Source organism: Glycine soja, chromosome 6 (assembly GCF_004193775.1).
Source record: "Glycine soja cultivar W05 chromosome 6, ASM419377v2, whole genome shotgun sequence".
Lineage (NCBI taxonomy): Eukaryota > Viridiplantae > Streptophyta > Magnoliopsida > Fabales > Fabaceae > Glycine > Glycine soja.
In genome coordinates this window covers 4,628,570-4,648,402 of record NC_041007.1, presented here as the reverse complement: position 1 = coordinate 4,648,402, position 19,833 = coordinate 4,628,570, and the positions used below count along the sequence as shown (strand labels likewise).

At 31.6% G+C, this 19,833-nt stretch overlaps 6 protein-coding genes across 11 annotated transcripts; 2 read left to right on the top strand and 4 right to left on the bottom strand.

The window, feature by feature from the left end:
* Positions 1 to 3,086: 3,086 nt before the first annotated feature.
* On the top strand, positions 3,087 to 5,553 carry LOC114414907 (enhancer of rudimentary homolog). Of its 3 annotated transcripts, XR_003667287.1 has the most exons (5): positions 3,087 to 3,286; positions 3,564 to 3,657; positions 4,662 to 4,782; positions 5,235 to 5,413; positions 5,446 to 5,553. XR_003667287.1 is itself a non-coding variant. In XM_028379357.1 (4 exons), the coding sequence occupies exons 1-4, from the start codon at positions 3,284 to 3,286 to the stop codon at positions 5,323 to 5,325; spliced, it is 309 nt and encodes a 102-aa protein (XP_028235158.1). In that variant the 5' UTR covers positions 3,087 to 3,283; the 3' UTR covers positions 5,326 to 5,553. The 3 variants fall into 3 exon arrangements, 1 of the variants encoding a protein (XP_028235158.1); XM_028379357.1 differs by having other exon boundaries at positions 5,235 to 5,553; XR_003667288.1 differs by lacking the exon at positions 4,662 to 4,782 and having other exon boundaries at positions 5,235 to 5,553.
* Positions 5,554 to 5,756: 203 nt separating this feature from the next.
* On the bottom strand, positions 5,757 to 7,110 carry LOC114414906. The gene is made up of 2 exons (XM_028379356.1): positions 6,947 to 7,110; positions 5,757 to 6,821 (listed from the first exon to the last, which is right to left on the bottom strand). Exon 2 carries the CDS (start codon positions 6,801 to 6,803, stop codon positions 6,054 to 6,056), a length of 750 nt encoding a protein of 249 aa, XP_028235157.1. The 5' UTR covers positions 6,804 to 6,821; positions 6,947 to 7,110; the 3' UTR covers positions 5,757 to 6,053.
* LOC114414176 (L10-interacting MYB domain-containing protein-like) lies at positions 7,096 to 8,288 on the bottom strand. The gene is made up of 3 exons (XM_028378499.1): positions 8,247 to 8,288; positions 8,020 to 8,170; positions 7,096 to 7,460 (listed from the first exon to the last, which is right to left on the bottom strand). The coding sequence occupies exons 1-3, from the start codon at positions 8,286 to 8,288 to the stop codon at positions 7,096 to 7,098; spliced, it is 558 nt and encodes a 185-aa protein (XP_028234300.1).
* On the bottom strand, positions 7,117 to 12,230 carry LOC114414905 (L10-interacting MYB domain-containing protein-like). Of its 4 annotated transcripts, none has more exons than XM_028379355.1 (6): positions 10,357 to 12,225; positions 9,804 to 10,141; positions 9,561 to 9,708; positions 8,247 to 8,355; positions 8,020 to 8,170; positions 7,117 to 7,460 (listed from the first exon to the last, which is right to left on the bottom strand). In XM_028379355.1, exons 1-4 carry the CDS (start codon positions 10,745 to 10,747, stop codon positions 8,336 to 8,338), a joined length of 897 nt encoding a protein of 298 aa, XP_028235156.1. In that variant the 5' UTR covers positions 10,748 to 12,225; the 3' UTR covers positions 7,117 to 7,460; positions 8,020 to 8,170; positions 8,247 to 8,335. The 4 variants fall into 4 exon arrangements, with proteins under 4 accessions (XP_028235156.1, XP_028235153.1, XP_028235154.1 ...); XM_028379352.1 differs by having other exon boundaries at positions 8,247 to 8,587; positions 10,357 to 12,219; XM_028379353.1 differs by having other exon boundaries at positions 7,117 to 7,452; positions 8,247 to 8,587; positions 10,357 to 12,219.
* Positions 12,231 to 16,076: 3,846 nt separating this feature from the next.
* Positions 16,077 to 16,672, bottom strand: LOC114414904 (probable steroid-binding protein 3). The gene has a single exon (XM_028379350.1). It carries the CDS (start codon positions 16,602 to 16,604, stop codon positions 16,239 to 16,241), a length of 366 nt encoding a protein of 121 aa, XP_028235151.1. The 5' UTR covers positions 16,605 to 16,672; the 3' UTR covers positions 16,077 to 16,238.
* Positions 16,673 to 17,136: 464 nt separating this feature from the next.
* On the top strand, positions 17,137 to 19,201 carry LOC114414903. Its single transcript, XM_028379349.1, has 3 exons — positions 17,137 to 17,457; positions 18,589 to 18,738; positions 18,854 to 19,201. The coding sequence occupies exons 1-3, from the start codon at positions 17,251 to 17,253 to the stop codon at positions 18,863 to 18,865; spliced, it is 369 nt and encodes a 122-aa protein (XP_028235150.1). The 5' UTR covers positions 17,137 to 17,250; the 3' UTR covers positions 18,866 to 19,201.
* The last annotated feature ends 632 nt before the right edge of the window (positions 19,202 to 19,833 follow it).

Below are 19,833 nucleotides of genomic sequence, written 5' to 3'. Positions count from 1 at the left end.
TCACAACGTGACTCGTCTTTGCATCCAAATTAAAGGCAGCCAAGTTACACGTACCCTCCTGTTATACTTTTTGCTCTGTTTAGGTATTGCGTCAATAATAATGGTGAAGATTTTTTCTTTTTCTTTTTCCTTAGGTTTTAATAACAGACAGTGATAACGAGTTAACGACTATACATGTCTGCCTAGCTAAGAATCAATAGTTGGGAAGTTAGCAAATGGAACGAAAAAATGAAACAAATGTCGCAACCTCAGCTTATACTGATCCGGCACAAACGTTTATGTGAACCTCGGATTTTTTAATACTCTACTGTCTTGCGTGGATGCATTTAATCAAATTAAGGTATCTTGTCAATAAATCAATGATCCAAATAACATAGAATTTCATCTCTTTAAATAAAGTATTGAATTTCTTTAAAAAAATATTAAATTTAAGTATTATAGATAAAAAAAATAGATGAAAGAAATTTTTTTTATTAAAAATGATCAATCAAATTTTTTTTATAAAAATTAGTTATCAATAAAATTAATAAATATTTCTAACAATAATATAATAAAAAACATATCTTGACAAATTTGTATTGATTCAACTATGCGGCCATTGAATAACATGAAGTTCAACTATAGTTAAATAACTTCTCGAATAAAAGTATTTGTGAATCGGTTTAGGTCGATTTTGACTAAATTTAGGATCCAACCCAATAAAATTTGATTGGTTGATATTGTTTGGTTCGATTTTCACATTTTTTTTATCCAACTCAACTCATTCACAAACGGTTTGATTTGGTTTAGGTCAACATAATGTCTATTTAAATTTGATTTTTTTTCTTAGAATTGTTATTTTTATATAATGATTCATCCAAATATACAATACAATTAACACGATATTATCAAATATCGAAAAGTAGTAAAATTGGTTTATTTAATACCATCAAACATAATATTCTAAAATAAACTAATACAAATTAAAACAAAATATTTTTCAACGAGATTTATTATAATAGTCTGAATCACAACTATTTCATACAAATTAATTTCTTGTAATAAGTTTTATTGCAATTAGATTTGCTAAAACAAATTAACCAAATATGATTTATTAATATTATAAATATGACAAAAAAAAATGAAACAAATAACAATTATATATCAATCGAGTGGTGTCTTAATCATGAATATTAAGCCACTTATCAAACTTTTATCTATATGTTGATGGACCTCGACTTTATCTCAAAGTCAAGTTAATGTTACTAGTGTAATTGTTTAAGATGCACTTACATCGATTACAAAAAATTATCCCTAAAATATAATAACCCAATTGAATGTGATTGAATGTATAACTTAACACTTGACTTGGACATCCTCATATTACATTTTCTCTCTTGAATGGTTATGGGTTACGCCTCCTATATGATGGTATATAATACATTTAAATTACAAAAATATTTTGTAAAAGTTACAATTGCTGTAAAAAGTATTACGCTCAAGCAACATTGTATTGAGACCAACCACTTGATCAAATTTGCAAAACCCACCTATTTAAGTTATCCAACTACTTCACCCAATTTATTTGAAATCTGATTTTTTGAAAGCTAACGACTATCACTTGGTACTTGAGTTTTGCGGAGAGGAACCCTAAAACAATTTAATTTGAGAAAAAAAAACATAGTTTATGAAAAAAATGACAAATAAAATAAATTTACTTAATTTAAAAAAAACAAAAGGAATTTATTTTACTTAAAAAATAAGATCACACCTAGTTTAAATAAGTTAATTAAAAATACAATTAAATACAAAGTGATATATTATAATTGCTTTCATGCTTTGTGCCACCACTTTATCGGGAATCTTCACCTTTTTCCCGCAACAGTTTTGAATTTTGATTGTGTGGGCAAGTTCAAGCAACTGGAAGATAACTAAATTAACCTTATCTAACGTGTAGGAAGCCCTTTTTTTCTGGCTCGAGAGAACACATAGTCAAATTAATAAATTACTTTAAATGATCAATCCACTTCTATAATTAGTAAGGTAAGGTTTTTTTAAGTTTAAAGAATTTTGACAAAAGGGTATAAGATCTACCTTGTAATTTGAACCAGGATATTCTTTTGTTGTAATAATAATAAAAGGTTAAAAATATTCACATCACATGCCATTAATTGCAAGTTGCAAGGCCAACGTACAATACTACACTCCCATTTCGCGTAAGTTGTGTTAAACGCGTAAGACATGGGGATTAGAAAAATCACTATTATACATTGAATCAAATCTTACGTACGGAAGAAATTAAATATCTTAATGCACATAATCTTTATAAAAATCTCTAAGCTCATGCTCAACCCTTTTTCGTTATAATAAAAGATGCTCTATCTGGCTGTGTTGGTTGCTCAACATGTTGACCTGTCTCTTAAGGCCATATTCGTGGCCGTCAACCATCGTATAAGATACGTATCACCTAATATAGTGTGTATGATACATTGTTACCATGATACATAAATTATATATGATATCCCACTACGTGTAGAAGATTTCGTTTTTTTTTCTTTTCCAATTTTCTCATAGGTGTTAACGTTGATTTTTTTTTTTTACGGTTTCTTTTGGGCAAAAATAATATGTACCGGTTCAATTAATTCTCATTTCTCAATAATGCAGATGCTGTTGTTGAAAATCACCGGTTTTTTTTATTTTTAAAATAAATATCACAAGTTCTTATTCGCGGATATGATTATCATTTTTTTTTCATTGTATATAATTGTCATATTTATAAACTACACGACTGAGAGAGTGGGAATCTTCTACTTCTTGATGCTACATGAGATTTTCTTTGGCATCTCACGGGAGACATTTGTGAAGGAACACTATTTTATTCATTTATGTATACATTTTAGTGGAAAAATTGTGCACCGAGCTATAAGGACTCTTAGAGCAATCTAATGCATGGATTTTTTTAAAAGAGTTCCTATTTTTTTATATAGATCTTAAAATGTCCTATCGAATTTAAGAACTTCAATAAGATTTTATTTCAATATTAAAGTTTTCAATTTATTTTTTCGGGTCCTATAATTAAACTCCAAAATGTAATAGCTTATGATTTTGGTAGGAAAAGAAACTATTATTGAAAAAGGAAAAGTAGCAGGTGAAGAGTCCACGTGGCAGTACTGGAGTGGGTGTTGGGGAATTGGAGCGTGGTACCTTGCGTAGTTGCGACGAAGGGAGTTGATCAAAATCGTAATCCTCACTCTCACTCAGTTCTTGTTGCGATCTTCTTGCTTTGCTTCCGTAACTAACCAACATGGTGCCACTTCTTCAACCAACTAATTTCTTTCTTTGCTTTCCGACACAATCATTATTTTTCATGTTACTTAAGTTTTCGATTTTTCCATCATGTCTAAGTCTTATCATTACTTCTTTTTAATTTCCATCATATTCCGTGAAAATCTTCAAATTATTCACTGATTATTCCGTGTTTCCATTCCATGCTCTTATGATTATATATTTCTATATATTTTTCTCTTATTTACATTTACCGAATGTAATTTTATATATTGTGTATTTTGTTTGCAAATATGTAGGCAAATCGCCACACAATTATTCTGATGCAGGCCTCTCCGAACCGAGCAACTAGGACATTTATGGATTTTGAATCAATTACTCAGGCCATGGGTGGTATATACCTTAGCTTGCTCAATTTTTTTGCAATTTTTTTTTTCAAAATGAACTCCAAAACATGCGTATAAGACTTGAAGTATAAATACTTTGTGCAACCTTACTTGCTACTCAGTTTTTTTTTTATTGGCAAATATTAATTGTTAATTTTTGTTAGCAGGAAGAATAGAATTGGTGATTTTTCTTTCCTTTTCTTATATCTTAACTATCCAACCAACCTTATTTGCTATTTTACCTTAAGCCTAAGAAAATAATTGATTATTTCTCAGAGAATCTAATCCAAACACATGACAGGTCCAAATGCTCAACGTTTTAAAATTTGTAAATTCTCTTTTGTTGGAAATCACTGGTCCAAACGAAAGTGCTTACTAGCCTTGCAAATTTGGCTTCATGTAGTGTACACATTCTTGTTAGCAGGAAATAAGCACCAATTGAAGTTTCTTGACATAATGTACATCAATATAAAATTACAATGTTAGATTGGAGAAGGAGCACGGTCCTGGTAATCTGAATAATTATGATTAAAATGCATTGAAAATAGAGGATAACACACTAATAGTGGAGAGCAAAATTCTGCAGATTAGTAGTTCATAAGCTGATATAAACCATCAAACAGCAGTTGAACTGTTGGAAGTAGTCGTATTAGCAAGAAGCTGAATCCACAACTCAAACCTGTGACTGTGACATCTGGGTCTCATGTTGTTAACAATTCAATATGTTAAGGCAGTTGAAGTAGTTATATTAAAAAGAGGCTGATTCCACAACTCAAACTGGGTCTCATGATAACAATTCAACCATTATGTCAAGTCAAGGTATTGCCGTATAGCTTGTTTGTGCGTGGGTGCATGCATGAAGGGGTATGCCACTGTGGCAAACCTGAAAAAAAATGGATATGAATAGATGGTTGACTTATACTGGTGATTTTGTTACTCTTTGTCATTGCCAATGGTTTTACATGGATCACTTGTTAGATTAGTAGAAACTTCAATCTTGTGTTTATGCAGGCATATGTGCATTGTATGAAAGGAAATTGAAAGAGTTAAATCCGGCCATCAGAAATCTCTCTTATGATATTGTGGATCTCTACAACTTCATAGATGGTCTTGCTGACATGAGTGCTCTAGTGTATCTCTCTCTCTCTCAAGTCATGATTCTTGAGCAATAACCATGCATTATACCCTGACAGATTAGTTAGTACTTATCTGTATTTATGATTTTGAGACTTTATAGAAAAAAAGGAAAAATAGAAAAAGTGAGAGAATATACCGATTGCTTTGTACATTTTACAATTCTAGTCAAGGTTTTACTGCTCAGTAGTAAATTGCTCATTTCACCTAGCTTTGATCCTGAGCTAGAAGCTTAATCTGTTAAAGGTTGTGTTCCTTGTGACATTCAGATTGAAATGCATGAGTTCTAAGAAAAGTAAAATGAATTATGATTGAAGAGCTTAGTAATCTCCTCCACCCCCTCCCCTCTCCCCTCTTCTCTTATAATACCTAAACTCAAGTATATGTTTTTTTGTGTCTATGTGTTTGCCGTGACAGTGACTACCATGGCTGTTTGGTTTCTGCTTGCAGTTATGATCATTCAAGTCATGCTTACGTGCCACATGATCGACAGTGGATTAAGCAACGAACATTTCAACATTTGAAGAAACTGGCACGTTGATTGAGATGTGGTATCCTTCAATAATCCAATTGCAAGCGATTTATTGTAAAGATAATCAATAAGTGTAGAACATGTTTATATGATGTTATTATGCGGGCTATGCTCTAGTCTCTATGTTTTTTTTAGCATGACAATTGTACTTGCTCTTGAATTGGACAAATGGAAGATATGCCTTCTAAATTGTACTCAGTTACATCTATGGCTGCCACAAGTTACTTTCAAAACCAATCTTGATTCTTGAACTTAAATATGGTATAAAGAAATAAATAAAGTAATTTTAAATGATACAGAAAGAATCATTTTTCATTTAATATAGAGATGCACATCTTATCGATTAAAATAGGTACTGTTATTAACTTAAACGCTACTAAGCAATATAACAAAGTTGCATCCACACAAATAAATATGAAGGCCAAGTTCCACCGAAGAAATTGAAGTCAAGAAGCGTTCAAATTTAATCAACCAAACTTTGTAGTTTGCGGCCTAAGCGTGATACAACAAAAAAGCATAGTCACTATCGCATACTAGAAGAATTTTTGCCACTGATTAACAGAGTAGTTATTAACTTAGAGCCCTCAAGAAAAAAAATTCAATGTTAGTAATTTAGTATATGGCTTAAGCTTTATGTTGCACTGTACACAGCCACACTACGATGTGGGTTGTTTCTAAGATTTTCCTAGTGATGAAAAGTAAAATCTGGACAAGGAAAAGTTCAAAAACTTCATAAGCTATATACAGTTTGAGTCATGTGACTTTTCCTGACGTAGCTTTCTAAGCAACCACTTCTTTCGCAAAGAGATATCCAAAGCTAAAAATATATTTGCCTTTCTCTCATCTTCCAACAGATCACACGCATCCATTACTAACTCATCATCTACGTCCGGCATAGCTCGAAGTGCACTTAAAGCATCGTCAAATGATGTATCGTTGTTCTCTTTATCATTCATCAGTGCCTTAACAGCACTAGCCATCTCAGACAAAGCTTCTTTCATTCCCAGCTTCTTTTTGGGAGGTCTGGAGTCTTGTGACATCATATTAGGCCTTTTTCTGAAATGCTGTGTCATTTTAGTGTTGCCACTCAATTCCAAATTCCCACACGTTCCATTTGTAACCATTTCGTCGTGGCTTTGTTCATCTTGAGATAATATTTGAGCGTCGCCAGTCACATCCAAATTACCAGATGTCATATCCATATCCATTTCCCTCGGCCTTTCTGTATTTTGGTTTGATGTTGCATTGCTACTAGTCACATCTAAGTTTCCTGATGTTGCACTGCTACTAGTCACACCCAAATTCGCAAATGATCCATCCGTATCCATTTCCCTTGTCCTGCCCGGATTCTGGTCTGATATGTCAACACTGCTAATATTAAGCAAATTTTCATTTGCTTCATCCATATCCATTTCTATAGTAAAATCATTTGCTTCCATCAAGTGAAGCTGCTCCAGATCACTCACTCTTACATCTGGTACTTCCATTAATTTGTTTCCGAAAATCTTGCATAAATCACAGAAACATACAAACAATTGTTTTTATATGAGATGGCATCTGGGTGATCCCGCAAATATCATTCAGAAATAAGTTGCAATCATAAAGATTTGGAAGAAATAGTAGTAGCAACCTATTCCACCATAGGCCCCTATGCAAGCAGACACATCTGATCAAGAAAATGAGATACTTGGAGTGGGGAGGATCAGGAGTATTAGAGAACTAACAGAAGTAAAAAATATAGATAACTGCAAGATAGAAGATATCAAACAAAGAAGTCTGTCAAATGAGAGAGGACCAAACCTTGATGTATGCATCCCATACATCATCCTCAGCATTTATCGTTTGTAGGGTTTCATTCCATGCAAATTCACTGTGACTCAGAATATTGCTGATGTCATCATGTTTTTTCATTAAGCAGAAATATTGATCCATTAGAACCTGCTTATCAGATTGGAGTCCCCATCTAGCGTTAAATGCTTGGACCATGTGCATCCAAGCTTCCTCATTGAATAAATTTTCAATCCTATTTCCTCTATTAACTTGCTCAATCATAATGTCAACAAAATAGCATTCCATTGATTCTGTCCACTCTATTGTAGAACCAGCATCGTAAACATTTGAACAAATGCCATTCTTCTGTTCACCTTCAAATTAGAAATATCCATAAGAATTCGCAAAAAATGGCAATGCAATTGACCATATTGGACATTTCACAAGGTTAGCAGTAACAATGTGATAAACAAGATATATTCAATATCTAGCATTGCTCGCCTTCCTATAAAGTGTAATAGTGTGTTTTGGAATGTGTTAGAACTTAGAATGGGATACAACAAGACATGGGGTTCTATTCTATTAATATTTGGTTCATTTGAGGGGAGGGGCAGGATATGAGGCTAAAGAAAATGATACATTCCATGTTCACAGGACAGAATCAATGGACATACCATTGGCCAGGAACAAAAGAAAAGAGCTAAGGAAGGAAGGAAGGAATACATGGTTGCCAGTGGAGGTTAAAGAAAATAATACGACACTCGTTTATTGCTTCAATATTTAAAATTTAGGTTTAATTTGTGAAATGCCCTAAAGGGTAATAATAAATACAATCATGCCACATTTATTATTACCCTTTACAATGTTGCATAACTACCGGCCTGTGTTATCCAAGATAATGCCTTAGTGTTGCAAGTAATGTGAAAAACAAACCTGTTATATACATTGGTAATTCACTACTGTGATCTTCATTATGTGCTAAATGGACGTATCTTGTATCAGAACTTTCTGCTGCAAATATAACACTCCATTTCCAATAGTCTGGCAACGTTTTAACTCTAAGTGGTGGAGCTTCAGGGTGTGCCTGCATAAATTATACGTTAACTTAATTATAGAACAATGAGTCAAAAGACACATGATCAGAGTGGAAAATAGGTCACCTTTGTATAAGCATCCCAAACATGATCCTCTGCATCAATCATTTCTATTGTATCATCCCATGAAAACCCACCCTGCTGAAGAAGATGGTCTACATCATTGAACTGTTTCCTGAAATGTTTGTAACGATTCTTCAGAACATCTTTGTCGTATTGAGATTTGAATCATTCATTGAAAGTTGTAATCATGTCATTCCAAGCTTGGGAAATGAATGTCTGCCCAAGTCTATTTCCATGTTTGACCTGCTCCAATAACAAGTCAATGAGGCATCGGTCCATTGGGGGTGTCCAATATGTTCTAGTACGATCAGTGCCACTTGGGTTGCGACTTCCTTTTGCTTCACCTTCAGAAAGATACACGACCACAGAGGTAACTTCTCAGTTCTCCAAAAATCTTAAGGCCTAAAATATGAATTATGTAACAATGAAAGGAAGGGCAGAAAGGACATTGGACAAGGAAGAGGGTGAAGAGCACGTGATGGAAGAAGCAAGGGAATTAAGGAGAGGGGCCGGCCCAAAATACCAAATTCCAAATTGAAGGATTTCTATTGGCATAAGGAGTAGTATTTATATTAGGCAGTTATAGCAGAGTGGGTGTGGAAGAATTATCGTGTGATCCCCTTCTCTATCTGGATCTTCCTTCTTTCTAGCATTCTGTTCCTTTGTGGCGCGGTTACTGTTTTTTTTTTTTCTTTTGGTGGCTGTAAACCGTGGTTTCTTATTTAACTATCTCTTGCATTTGTGTTCCTCTGCTACTAAATTCCTCCCATTCTTGCCTTCATTAATTTCCTCCATTACAAATTACAACATAATCAAGAAATGGCAAGTGCAAACACAATCTACCCATGCTAGTTATGTAGGTCGTTCAAACATTTACACTTCTCATAATTAGATTCATAAATATAAGTTTCTAAGTAGTTAAAAAATTATAATATATACATAACAAACATGCCCTAGGTATTCCCATGCAATAAACACGTGAAGTGACAATTGTAACAAGGGGATCTGAAATTCCCCTGGGAGTTGAGAATTTAAAACCCTCATGTTCCAAACGCATTCTTATAGTCTTTGACTCTTTTAGCACAAAAAGATTCAGGAAATATTTATAAGGAGGATGAAGGAAGATATTTCATTTATTCAATATTTCTGTGTTCAGTTATGGCTCCATACAAGTATAATATATTGGTTGATTTTCCATGAGTTAGTCATGAGCATTATAGAACAAATTGTTAATTTTCATAAAAAAGAAGAAGAAAGAAGCAAGATAATAACATAATAAATTGAACAGGCTGATAAAAGCTTTTCATTGCTACTCACCAGCCTTTGTTTCTGATATGACATCTTCATGATTTTTCTCCTGTTGCAAATTACTGATCTCATTTTCAGCCATGTTTCTGAATATTAATTCTAAATCACAATAGTTTGGCAAAGTTTTTGATCTATATGTTCCTGCGTGCAGATGTGCCTACAAGAATTTTAAGTCAGTCAGAGCCAGGAATCTTGTACATTATATACTCCTCAATCACTTCACACACCCAGTCTTCTTGATCACATAAATACCTTGACATAAGCATTCCAGACATCATCATCAGCCAAAAGCATTAGCTGTTGTTCATCCCACAAAAAGCCTTGTTTTATAAGATTTGTTATATCACAGTAATGTTTCAACCGTTTCTTGAACCGATTCTTTAAAACCCTTCTACCATGTTGACATCCAAACTTAGCATTAAAGATGGCTAGCATATCTGTCCACGCATTTTTATTGAATCCATTATCCACTTGATTTCCCCTACCCAACTGATCCAGCAAAAACTCTATAAAAAACTGCTCCATAGAAGCAGTCCAATCTGTCCTGGCACGCTCACTACTCGGTACAGCAATGCTTCCCATTCCATCATCTACAAGTCACAGAATACATAATTAACATTAGTTCCCATCACTATTGTACAATTAGTTAGTTTACTTGCACATGATGCACTAATCACCAGAAAAAACAATGCTTCTGATAGGTTGACAATGTGAACTTTTTACTTGACTCTAAAAATTAATCTCTATTGTAATTTAGTTTCAACTGCAATGCACATTATATGCATAAGGTGAAAGCAATACTCACCCAAGTGTTGTCCTTGCACTTGATCATCAAGGTTTACATCATGACTAGATAAACTATATCTTCCATCAGCAACAGTGTGGCCATATATAACACACAAATCATCAAAATTCAGCACTGGCTTAGTTCTGTAGCATCTAGCATCAGGGTGAGATTTCAAATAAGCATCGCAAACAGAATCATCGTCAGCAGCAGCCACAACCATTTGACGGGAAGCATCCCAGGAAAAACCAAAGTGAGAAAGAAGGCTCTTGACATCATTGAACTGCTTCCACAGATTGGTGTAGCGTGTTTTCAAGACATCTTTGTCGTACTGAGAACCAAAGTCAGCATTGAACGAGGTAAGCATGTCTGTCATTTTTTTGGGAAGGGGGGTCTGTGAACAATACCTCATGCTGCCTTCTCATTTTCTCAATTCATTTTTTTTTTTTTTGTTTTCAGGGTTGGAAGAAGAGGTGAGTGAGGGTATTATTATTATTGCTACAATTTATCTTATTTTAATGTATAATTATCACAATGTCTTGTCTCCATATCCATTCTTGGAATTATTCTTTTGATATTGGGCATGTCTCCATATCCATTCTTTGTCAATGTATCTCGTGTTATAAACTTTACGCCATATGTTGATGGTGAGCCTGGATTAAATTGATGATGCCATTTGATAACAATTTCTCCAATGAGCATGCTTCCTTTTGATACCTACTCTAACCTTGCTTAATCTTTTCTATTTTGGCCAGGCTGATGACTATTAAATTTCTCATGTTTGTCTCACCTATATGTGTGCATTTGTTCAGTTTAATTTTAGAAGTTCTTCCTACCTACAACTTTATACTTCTCCTTCCCTTCCAGGTGGTGAACAAATGGTTTGCTCTTCAAACAATGTCTGACATTTCTGGTAATGTTGAGAATGTGCGGAAACTGTTAAGTCACTCAACATTTGATCTGCGCAATTTAATGCTGTTAAATTGGTTCATTTGCTTAGTTATAACTCAATTTGATCAGGTTTGTGATGGTTGTCCTTACATCTTAATTTCTTTTGAAAATTCATTTAGGCCTAAATGGACTTGATTGTATTCTATTACTAGAACTACAGTGTAACCTGTGACAAGGATGAACTTACTTATTTTGTTTTTAGTAGAGTTAGTGATTGTTATCTAGGAACAATGATGTCATGATTTAGTTGTAGTATGATATAATTGCAACTATATTTTTTATATTAATATTATCACCAATAAATAAATTGAATTTACCTGGTCAGCTACTATTTCATTATGTAGTTCTATGTAGTATATACACACAAGTTATTCAGTTATTTATTCGGGCAGTTGCTATGATGCAACGCACATCATCTTTTGTTCCAAATGTGAATTTAGTTGTATTAATCTACTGTGAACTATAGTATAAACTACTTCATGTGTTTTTTGCTCACAGCAGCAGACCGAGGCTTTACAAAGACTTAGTGGATCCCTCCAAGTAACTTAAACATGCTCTTGAACTATAATTATGTGTCCATTCATTTTTTAAACTTGATTTGCTTTAGCCCTTAAAATGTAATTAAAGAGGATTTTGTAATTTTAAATGATATACTCTTATTTTTAAGCATCAACTGGATACACCAAGCTTCTTATCTCCCTCCCTCTTTTTTATTCATTTTGAAACTTTCTTTCTTGATCCAATCAAGGCATAAAGTTCAATTTATACGTATGTTTTCTTGTAACTTCATTTAATTTAAATCAAATCTAACATGATGTTTTAGCTCAAGTTTATTTTCGTATATAGAAATATATCAATAGTTTATTTTCGTGTATAGAAATATATCTACATTACTGTAGTAAAAAATCAAATAGAAATAAAAAATAAATTTTATTACATCAAACTTCTATTATAAAGTGTCGTTATTGAAAGTTTGCAAATAAAAATTCGACTATTTAATATCTACTTGGTAGAATTGATATCAGGTGTGAAAAAAAAATTCAAATTAAATTTGATCAACATATTTAAATTAAAATGTAATATTTTTTTATGATATCTATAATTTGATATATTCAAAATTTATTAAATAATGTGTAATTGTATACGAAAGAAACAATAATTTAAAATAAAATTCATATTTTATTTAATTAAAAACATATTATCTTATTCAATATATTCTTTAGCAAATAAATTAACCTATTTTATTTTTTATTTAGTTGTATTTCTTAAATCAATTTTTATAATGAATAACTGCACCAAAAAAATGCTAAAATGAAAAAACATAAATAATATATAATATTAGTCATATTATATATATGTATTTAATAGAGTGGTTGTATGCGATTGAAAAAAACGAAGTGGATGTATGCAAATAGGAATATGATATTTATGATAAAAAAACAAAAATAGATAAAAATAACATTAATTTAGTAACTTACTGAAAGAAATAATATATAATTATTACAAGATGGTTTAATAAAAAAATTTAATTTAAGCATACTATTAAATTCAATATTATTTAATTATTTTAACATCTGTTAATAATAGAAAAGTTATTTAAAATTTATATTATTTATTATACTTAAATTTAACATCAAGGAATTTAAATTTGTTAGTTAAATCATGTGTTGTTGCTAGCTAGAAAAAAGCATTTGAGGTACTTCTTTAGTTTTTGGTAAAAATTCTTGTAAAATTATAACTCAAGCGAAAAAATATTATCATCTAATTCAAATACAAAAAATTATTTGTTCTCCCTAGATATTTTTCATGACCATCATTTATATATTTTTTAAAAATAATTATATAAAAATATAACATTTATCAAAGATGTTTTTATCAACTCATTTATTATATGACATTGTCAAACGTTCCAAATTAATCTTACAATTGTTATTCAATATATTTATCATAAATAATTTTTACTTTATAGTTGATTCTTTTATAAACAACATAAAAACAACATATATCTAACAACTAACACCTAATTAAGTTTAACAATAACATATCATGCGTTCAAATTACTGCCAACTATAAGTCTATTAATTTATCTTAGATTGGAAAATTAGAATCTAAGTATAATTCTATTACTTTAAAAAAAAAAACCCAAATATAACACAGCGCAGCGAAACAACAGTAGATACGCATAGGCAAGTTATTAACATCCGCTATCCGTGGATACGCACAGGCTAGTTATTAAAAAAAAACTGTATTTGATAATACATAAATACATTTACAATTGTCTATATTCATAATGGTCTTAAGCCCAAATTAGCTAAGAATTCTGTCGCATGAAATCCACATATCTAATGGGAATAAAGCGTTTTTTAATTGCATATATTTTATTAAGATTAGTGCGGAGTTTTAATTATTAAATAATTTTTTTATTTAAATTTAATCTCAATTTTTTATTATTACAATCTTGTCATAACATATCAGTGAGAAAACAATTATCTAGTTGAATGAACAAATTAGGTTATCTAAGACCGCCTCAAGAGAAAGACTACTAAAACTCAAGTTTTAGGACTGCTGATAAAAAAGATTTATTATTAATTTTTATAAAACAAAAAAGTCATATATATTAACAAAAAAGTCCAACATATATCTTTCTTATTTCAAGTAAAAAAATCTAAAAAAATTACTTTAAGCATACTCATTATTGGACCAAATCAAAAGTTATGTGATGTTTTTTTATGAAAAAGTTAATTATTGAATTATTAAAAGCCTTGTTTTTATTGGCTCGTTAGTCACCACTTAAAAAGACTTTCTTTTATAAAATTTTAGACGCCCATCCCTTTAATAAAAAAATATAAAGATAAACCAAATTTATTATTTTTCCGAAAAAAACACACTCAAAATCATTAGTTTCAAATAGATCAATAAGATATGTTTGGTTGAGTTTAAAACAAAAAAACAAGTTGAGTGGAAGCGTAAAAACATATTTGAAATCTTTACAACTCAAAATGGTTGTTCATTATTCACTCTAAGAAATATATGCTTTTTTTTTTTTTACAGCAAGAAATATATATTTTGTAATCAATAGTTGTAGGTTTGGAGTCCATGATAGAATTCAATGGAATAAATTAGATATTATTTTTTAACAAATTGTTTGGTGCATCTATAAGATATATTTATTTTATCTTATTACTTATCATAACTTGTTGGATCAACATTTTTTATTTTTATTTATTCAAGTTGGATTAAGAACTAATAAGAAATAACTGAATATAACTAATTTGACACGTCTAACATACACACATAAATGGGGGTTAGAATTTCCCCTCTTCATAAAAAATAAAATAAAATAAACGGGGGTTAGATTAGGAAAGAACTGGATATCTCCACACACCTAACATATGGAGTTACATGAACATATAGAGGCACACCTAAAAGAGTTGGATTAAAAAATAATTAAATATTGATTTTAGCTGAAAAGTTAATTCGAATTTCATAGGTAAAAAAATAGCTTATTAAATTATAATTATTTGGTAAAATTAACTATTAAAATAACTAAAAAATATAAAATAATTAAAAATAATAATATGATTTATTTAAAAATGATAAGTAAATTTTTTGATAAATATTTCATATATATATATATATATATATATATATATATATATATATATAATTAAAAGCTAAAAATTAACGTTTTAAAAATATTACTTCAAATAGTATTTAAAAAACACTAAAAACTAATAATAAAAAAAACTTTCCAGCTAATAAAAAAATATTAAAAATTAACTAAAATATCTTATTTAACATATTTCACTTACATGCATAATACTCACAATTGGATATATAAATTTGAGATGCATACATACAACTTAACAAGATATCTTCCCAGAGTTGGATTAGAAAATAATTAGATATATAGATAATAGATTCCTCTCCCGGGGGTGAGAATCCCATTCCCATCAACACACATAATTAATTGACATATAAATTAAAATATATTATCATTTTTTAAAAATTAAATTAAATAAATAATATTAAAAAATTATAGATTAATAAAATATATTATAATAAAAAAGTTATATAAATAATCTAAAAGTCATATAGTTTCTCTTAAAAAACTGATTTTAACTGATAAGATATGTAAGTACTTGTAATAATAATAATATCAGTCAAGTTCAAGATGTGCAAATAGTTAAATCTGTTTGAAAATTTTAAACAGACCTATAACAGTGTGTGTAATATACGCAGACATGAAAATACTGTGGGCGTGCTTTAAGATTGAATGGTATGGTTGGAATAGTGCTTCACATTGATTCATTGCCCCATCATGACGAGGTAATTAAACTGATAAATGTTTTTGCTTATTTGTCTACATGGTGAAAACCCTGCTAATGTTCCAGGATCAATTTTTTTTTCGTCAGCCATAATCACTTGCACATGCAACAATAGTTACACACTATAGCAGCTCATCTTTCAATGATATGCAGCATGGATATTATTTTTGGTTTCTCACGTGTGTCCTCCTTCTTCTTCGAAGACAATCATATTATTCGAGACACTAAATGTGAATATTTGTCCTAACAGATGTTTAAACTATGTTGTAAGAAACTAGCTCATTCCACCAGAATCGATCTGTTGGTATATGCAGCATGGATATGAGTTGCCCTTGGCCCTTGATCTTGACTTTGATTTATTCATCTATTTCAGGGATTTATATATTTAGAAGAACAATTTTTTCTTAACTTGTCCTTGATAGGGGCTTGTACTCAATTAAGATAAGATACCCAAATTCGAAATGCAACGAAAATCCCTTTCTTAAGTAAACTAAAACAATGTTTAAATATAATCAATTAGAGGAGCGAGATGAGATGCAAGAATCCTCTATCAAGAATTTGGACAGAGGAATTTTATTATTAGTTATTAGGGTGAGATGATGTCATATGATAGATAGAATACAATTAATTGAGAAGACGAGCAACGACAGGGTACTTAGCTTGGAATTTGTTCTCCCAGTCGTTGAGAACGCCGATCTCCTTGTCGGAGAGGCCGTCGAGGGAGGGGGAGATGTCTTCGTCGTTCTTGCTCATCTTGGCGAGGGCCCTGCTGGCGTCTTTGCCGGCGAACATGGCGTAGGGGCCGCCGGGGCCGTAGAAGGATTTTCCGGAGGTAACGTCGTAGACTCGGCCTTTCACCGCCACGTAGATCGGCTTCGATGGGTCAGTGCCGTTGTATTGGCTCAGCTGCTGGGCTGTCAGCTCCATTGTATTTCGCAGAGGAGATGATCGATCGCACATACCAATGGATTCTTTCACCTTTCTTTCCATAACTTATCCTTATTCTTCCACCCCACCTTCACCTATTCCTCTCGCTCTCTCCAATCATTCCTTTTTTTTTTTGGGTAAATTATTATTATCTCCTCTATTTAAAATTATTTAATTTAATTTACCAACAAACATATTTTTTTAAAAAAATTATTTTTATCCTTATACTTACAAGATATTAGTTAAGCAACTTAAAAATTAAAATAGAAATATTTTTATTAAAAGATAAAAAAAAATTATGTTGTTTATGATTATTTTTGTATTTCTTATAATTTTTATAATAATTTTTTTAATTTTAACTTCTTAACCATTTTTAAAAAAATACTAATTCGTAACACCCATAAAATAATTATTGGTAACAAATTCTATTTCTATAATTTTTTGTTATTGGAATATCTTGTTTTCAAGAAAAAAAATGGGCAGATTTTTTTTCTCCCTCCGTTTTGGTTTTTGGAAAAATCAAAAGAGAACAATATACACGTTTACATGGAGCAGTGGGTCCAGTCCAAGCAATATTAAATATTTTTGTAGTAATAATAATAATATGCTTATGGAGAGTGTTTTCCTTATACGGCAAGAACAAAAATCATTCATTGATTAATCTTCCATCGCTATTGTGATTATAGTAGAGAATGCAACGAAAGAGAAAATGAGTAGGTGTGTATCTTGTGGTAGCGGGTCTGCGCTGATTCACAATAAGAATTTGTTGATATCACCAATTCAAATCCCAATTCATAATGCATTAAAGGTGAGGGGCAACAATAGAAGTTGTGGCTTGCGTGTTCAGGTTTCTATGGTGGACTCTTCCTCCGCTGATTTCACCAGACGCATCGAACGAGCTTGGTCAATTTCTAAGGTTCAATCTCTCTATCTCTCTCTCTATCGGGACTCTATCCCCAATTTCTATGATGCTTTGGGGTTTTCTATTTTCATAAATTTACTTCCTTTTTTAGAAATTTGAATATCATATGCGCGTTCACTTTATTTTAAATGTTCGAATTATATTAATTGATCTTATAGATGCCATGTTCCGTTGAAACACTGAATTATGTGCGTTGCTATGGTAGTTTTTTTTTTATTCGTCAGAAGATAGGTTACCAAGGGGTTTACAACAACTCATTCGCACCTGGTCAACCAGCCGAGTTAGACCTTCTTTGTGTTAAGGTAGTTAGTTGTTTATCAAGCCTTATGGCTATGCCTATGCTGATCAATTATCCTTTCAAGGTTCCCGTTTTAATGTGTTTGTGGAAAGTTTTGACCGATTATAGTCATTGGGTTGTCACTTGTCCATGGTTGTTTACATGATTTTCCACTTTAAATTAGTCTGTACTGTGTAGTTTGCATCTTGTATGACTTTGAATCCTTTCTAGGGACAGCTTTAAGTGAGTTTAATTTTTATACAGTCACTGGGTAACAGTCTTTACATTATCAACCAATTAAATAATACCCAGATATGATTTTTAAAGTAGCTATTATTAATCGAAATAGTAGATTGCGTGATTTTTAGCTCTTGGAAAAGGAGAAAAGGGAGACCAAGAAGGATGTTGGAGGACATCATCAAGGAAGATCTTAGAATTAATAATATTTCTGAAACTTTGGTTTTTGACCTTGTCGAATGACATCATGTGATCCATGTAGCCAACCTCACCTAGTGGTATAAGGCTTTGTTGTTGTATTAATCTCAATAATACGACAATTCAAGATTAGTTGAGAGTCTTTCAATTCCAATCAAATTCAATGCTAAATAGAACATATTTATTAAAGGACATCATTATTAACACTGGGATTATTAGGTTGTTCTTGCATAATCATTGCAATGGAAAGGAATAGGAGAGAGATTTTGTACGGAAAGACAATTTTTGGTAGTATACCAAATTTAAAATTTATCTTACTCCTGCTGTGTAGGAGAGTACCTCATAGAGTGGTCTAACTTAAACATTCATTTTGATATTTCTAAGCTGGTCTCATATATTTATGATGCTTACAGCAACCAAGGCCAATCGTGTGTTCGTCTTGCGACTCAAAAGGGCATATTGAATGTAAATGGTGTGCGGGTACTGGTTTTTTTATTCTTGGTGATAACATGCTTTGTGAAGTCCCATCCAGAAACACTACCTGCATTATTTGCACTGGAAAGGTATATCTCTGTGGCAAAAGATTAATGCGAACTCTCTTCACCTGTATACTCTTGGCATAACAGTTTACAAGGGACTTATTTTGGTCTTTAATTTAATAATTTGTTAATTATTCAGGGATCAATGTGATGTTCTGATTGTCAAGGAACAGGCTTTCGTGCAAAGTGGTTGGGAGAACCTCCTTCTTCCTAGTACCAAAGCTACTACTCAAATGGTAGAGCATCATGGATTGGAAGCGGTGAAAAATGTAGTTATATTATTATACAGTACCTCGTTTTACATGTGTCTGACAGATGCAAACAACCTCTAGCTTGCAGATTAATTTTGCATTGATCAGTATTGTCTTGTTATTCAGTTTTTAACATTGACAATTTGGCATGTTATTAGAAGCAGTATATAATCATCAACTTGTATAAATGCCATTGTTTTACTAAATGAAATATGTAGGAGTTTTGAAACCATCAAGATACAGGTTATTCTGTTTCAACACGTAAAAGCTTAAGTCCCCTAACAGAGCGCATTAAATGAAGTCATTCATGATCGGTTTGAATTTTAAGGGGACTGTTCGGTTGAGGTTAATTTTGTGAAAAAATAATCATAGACTCCACCTGTAATATAACAATCTTGTGCGCTAATTGTTTTTTCTCTCTTGTCTTTCTAACATTATCAATGTATGAATCCCTCTTGACCAATTTGCAGCCCAAAATGCTGCAAATTCATGTTAAGAAAAAATCTGGAATAATAATATATCGATGGTTTTCTGCCAAAGCATATTCCCCCCCGTCGGATCTCTTCGGTAAATTTATCAATAGGAAGAACATTTATCTTCTTTTCCTTGTCTGGTTTGAATAACAGAGAACGATAAGATAATTAGTCATGTTAGATGACATCCAACTGTTAGCGTGTTTAAACGTCTCGGACAAACGTGATTTAGCATTATTTTTGCCTTGTTTAGGTACCGTAAACTAAAATCAAGTTTACCATTAAAGCACAATACTACTATAAGTTTGTACCAAAAAAACCAATACTAGAAGTGAAAATTATAACTTGTGCTCATTTTGAAAGTTAATACGAAATTTTATCACAAACATGTTTTT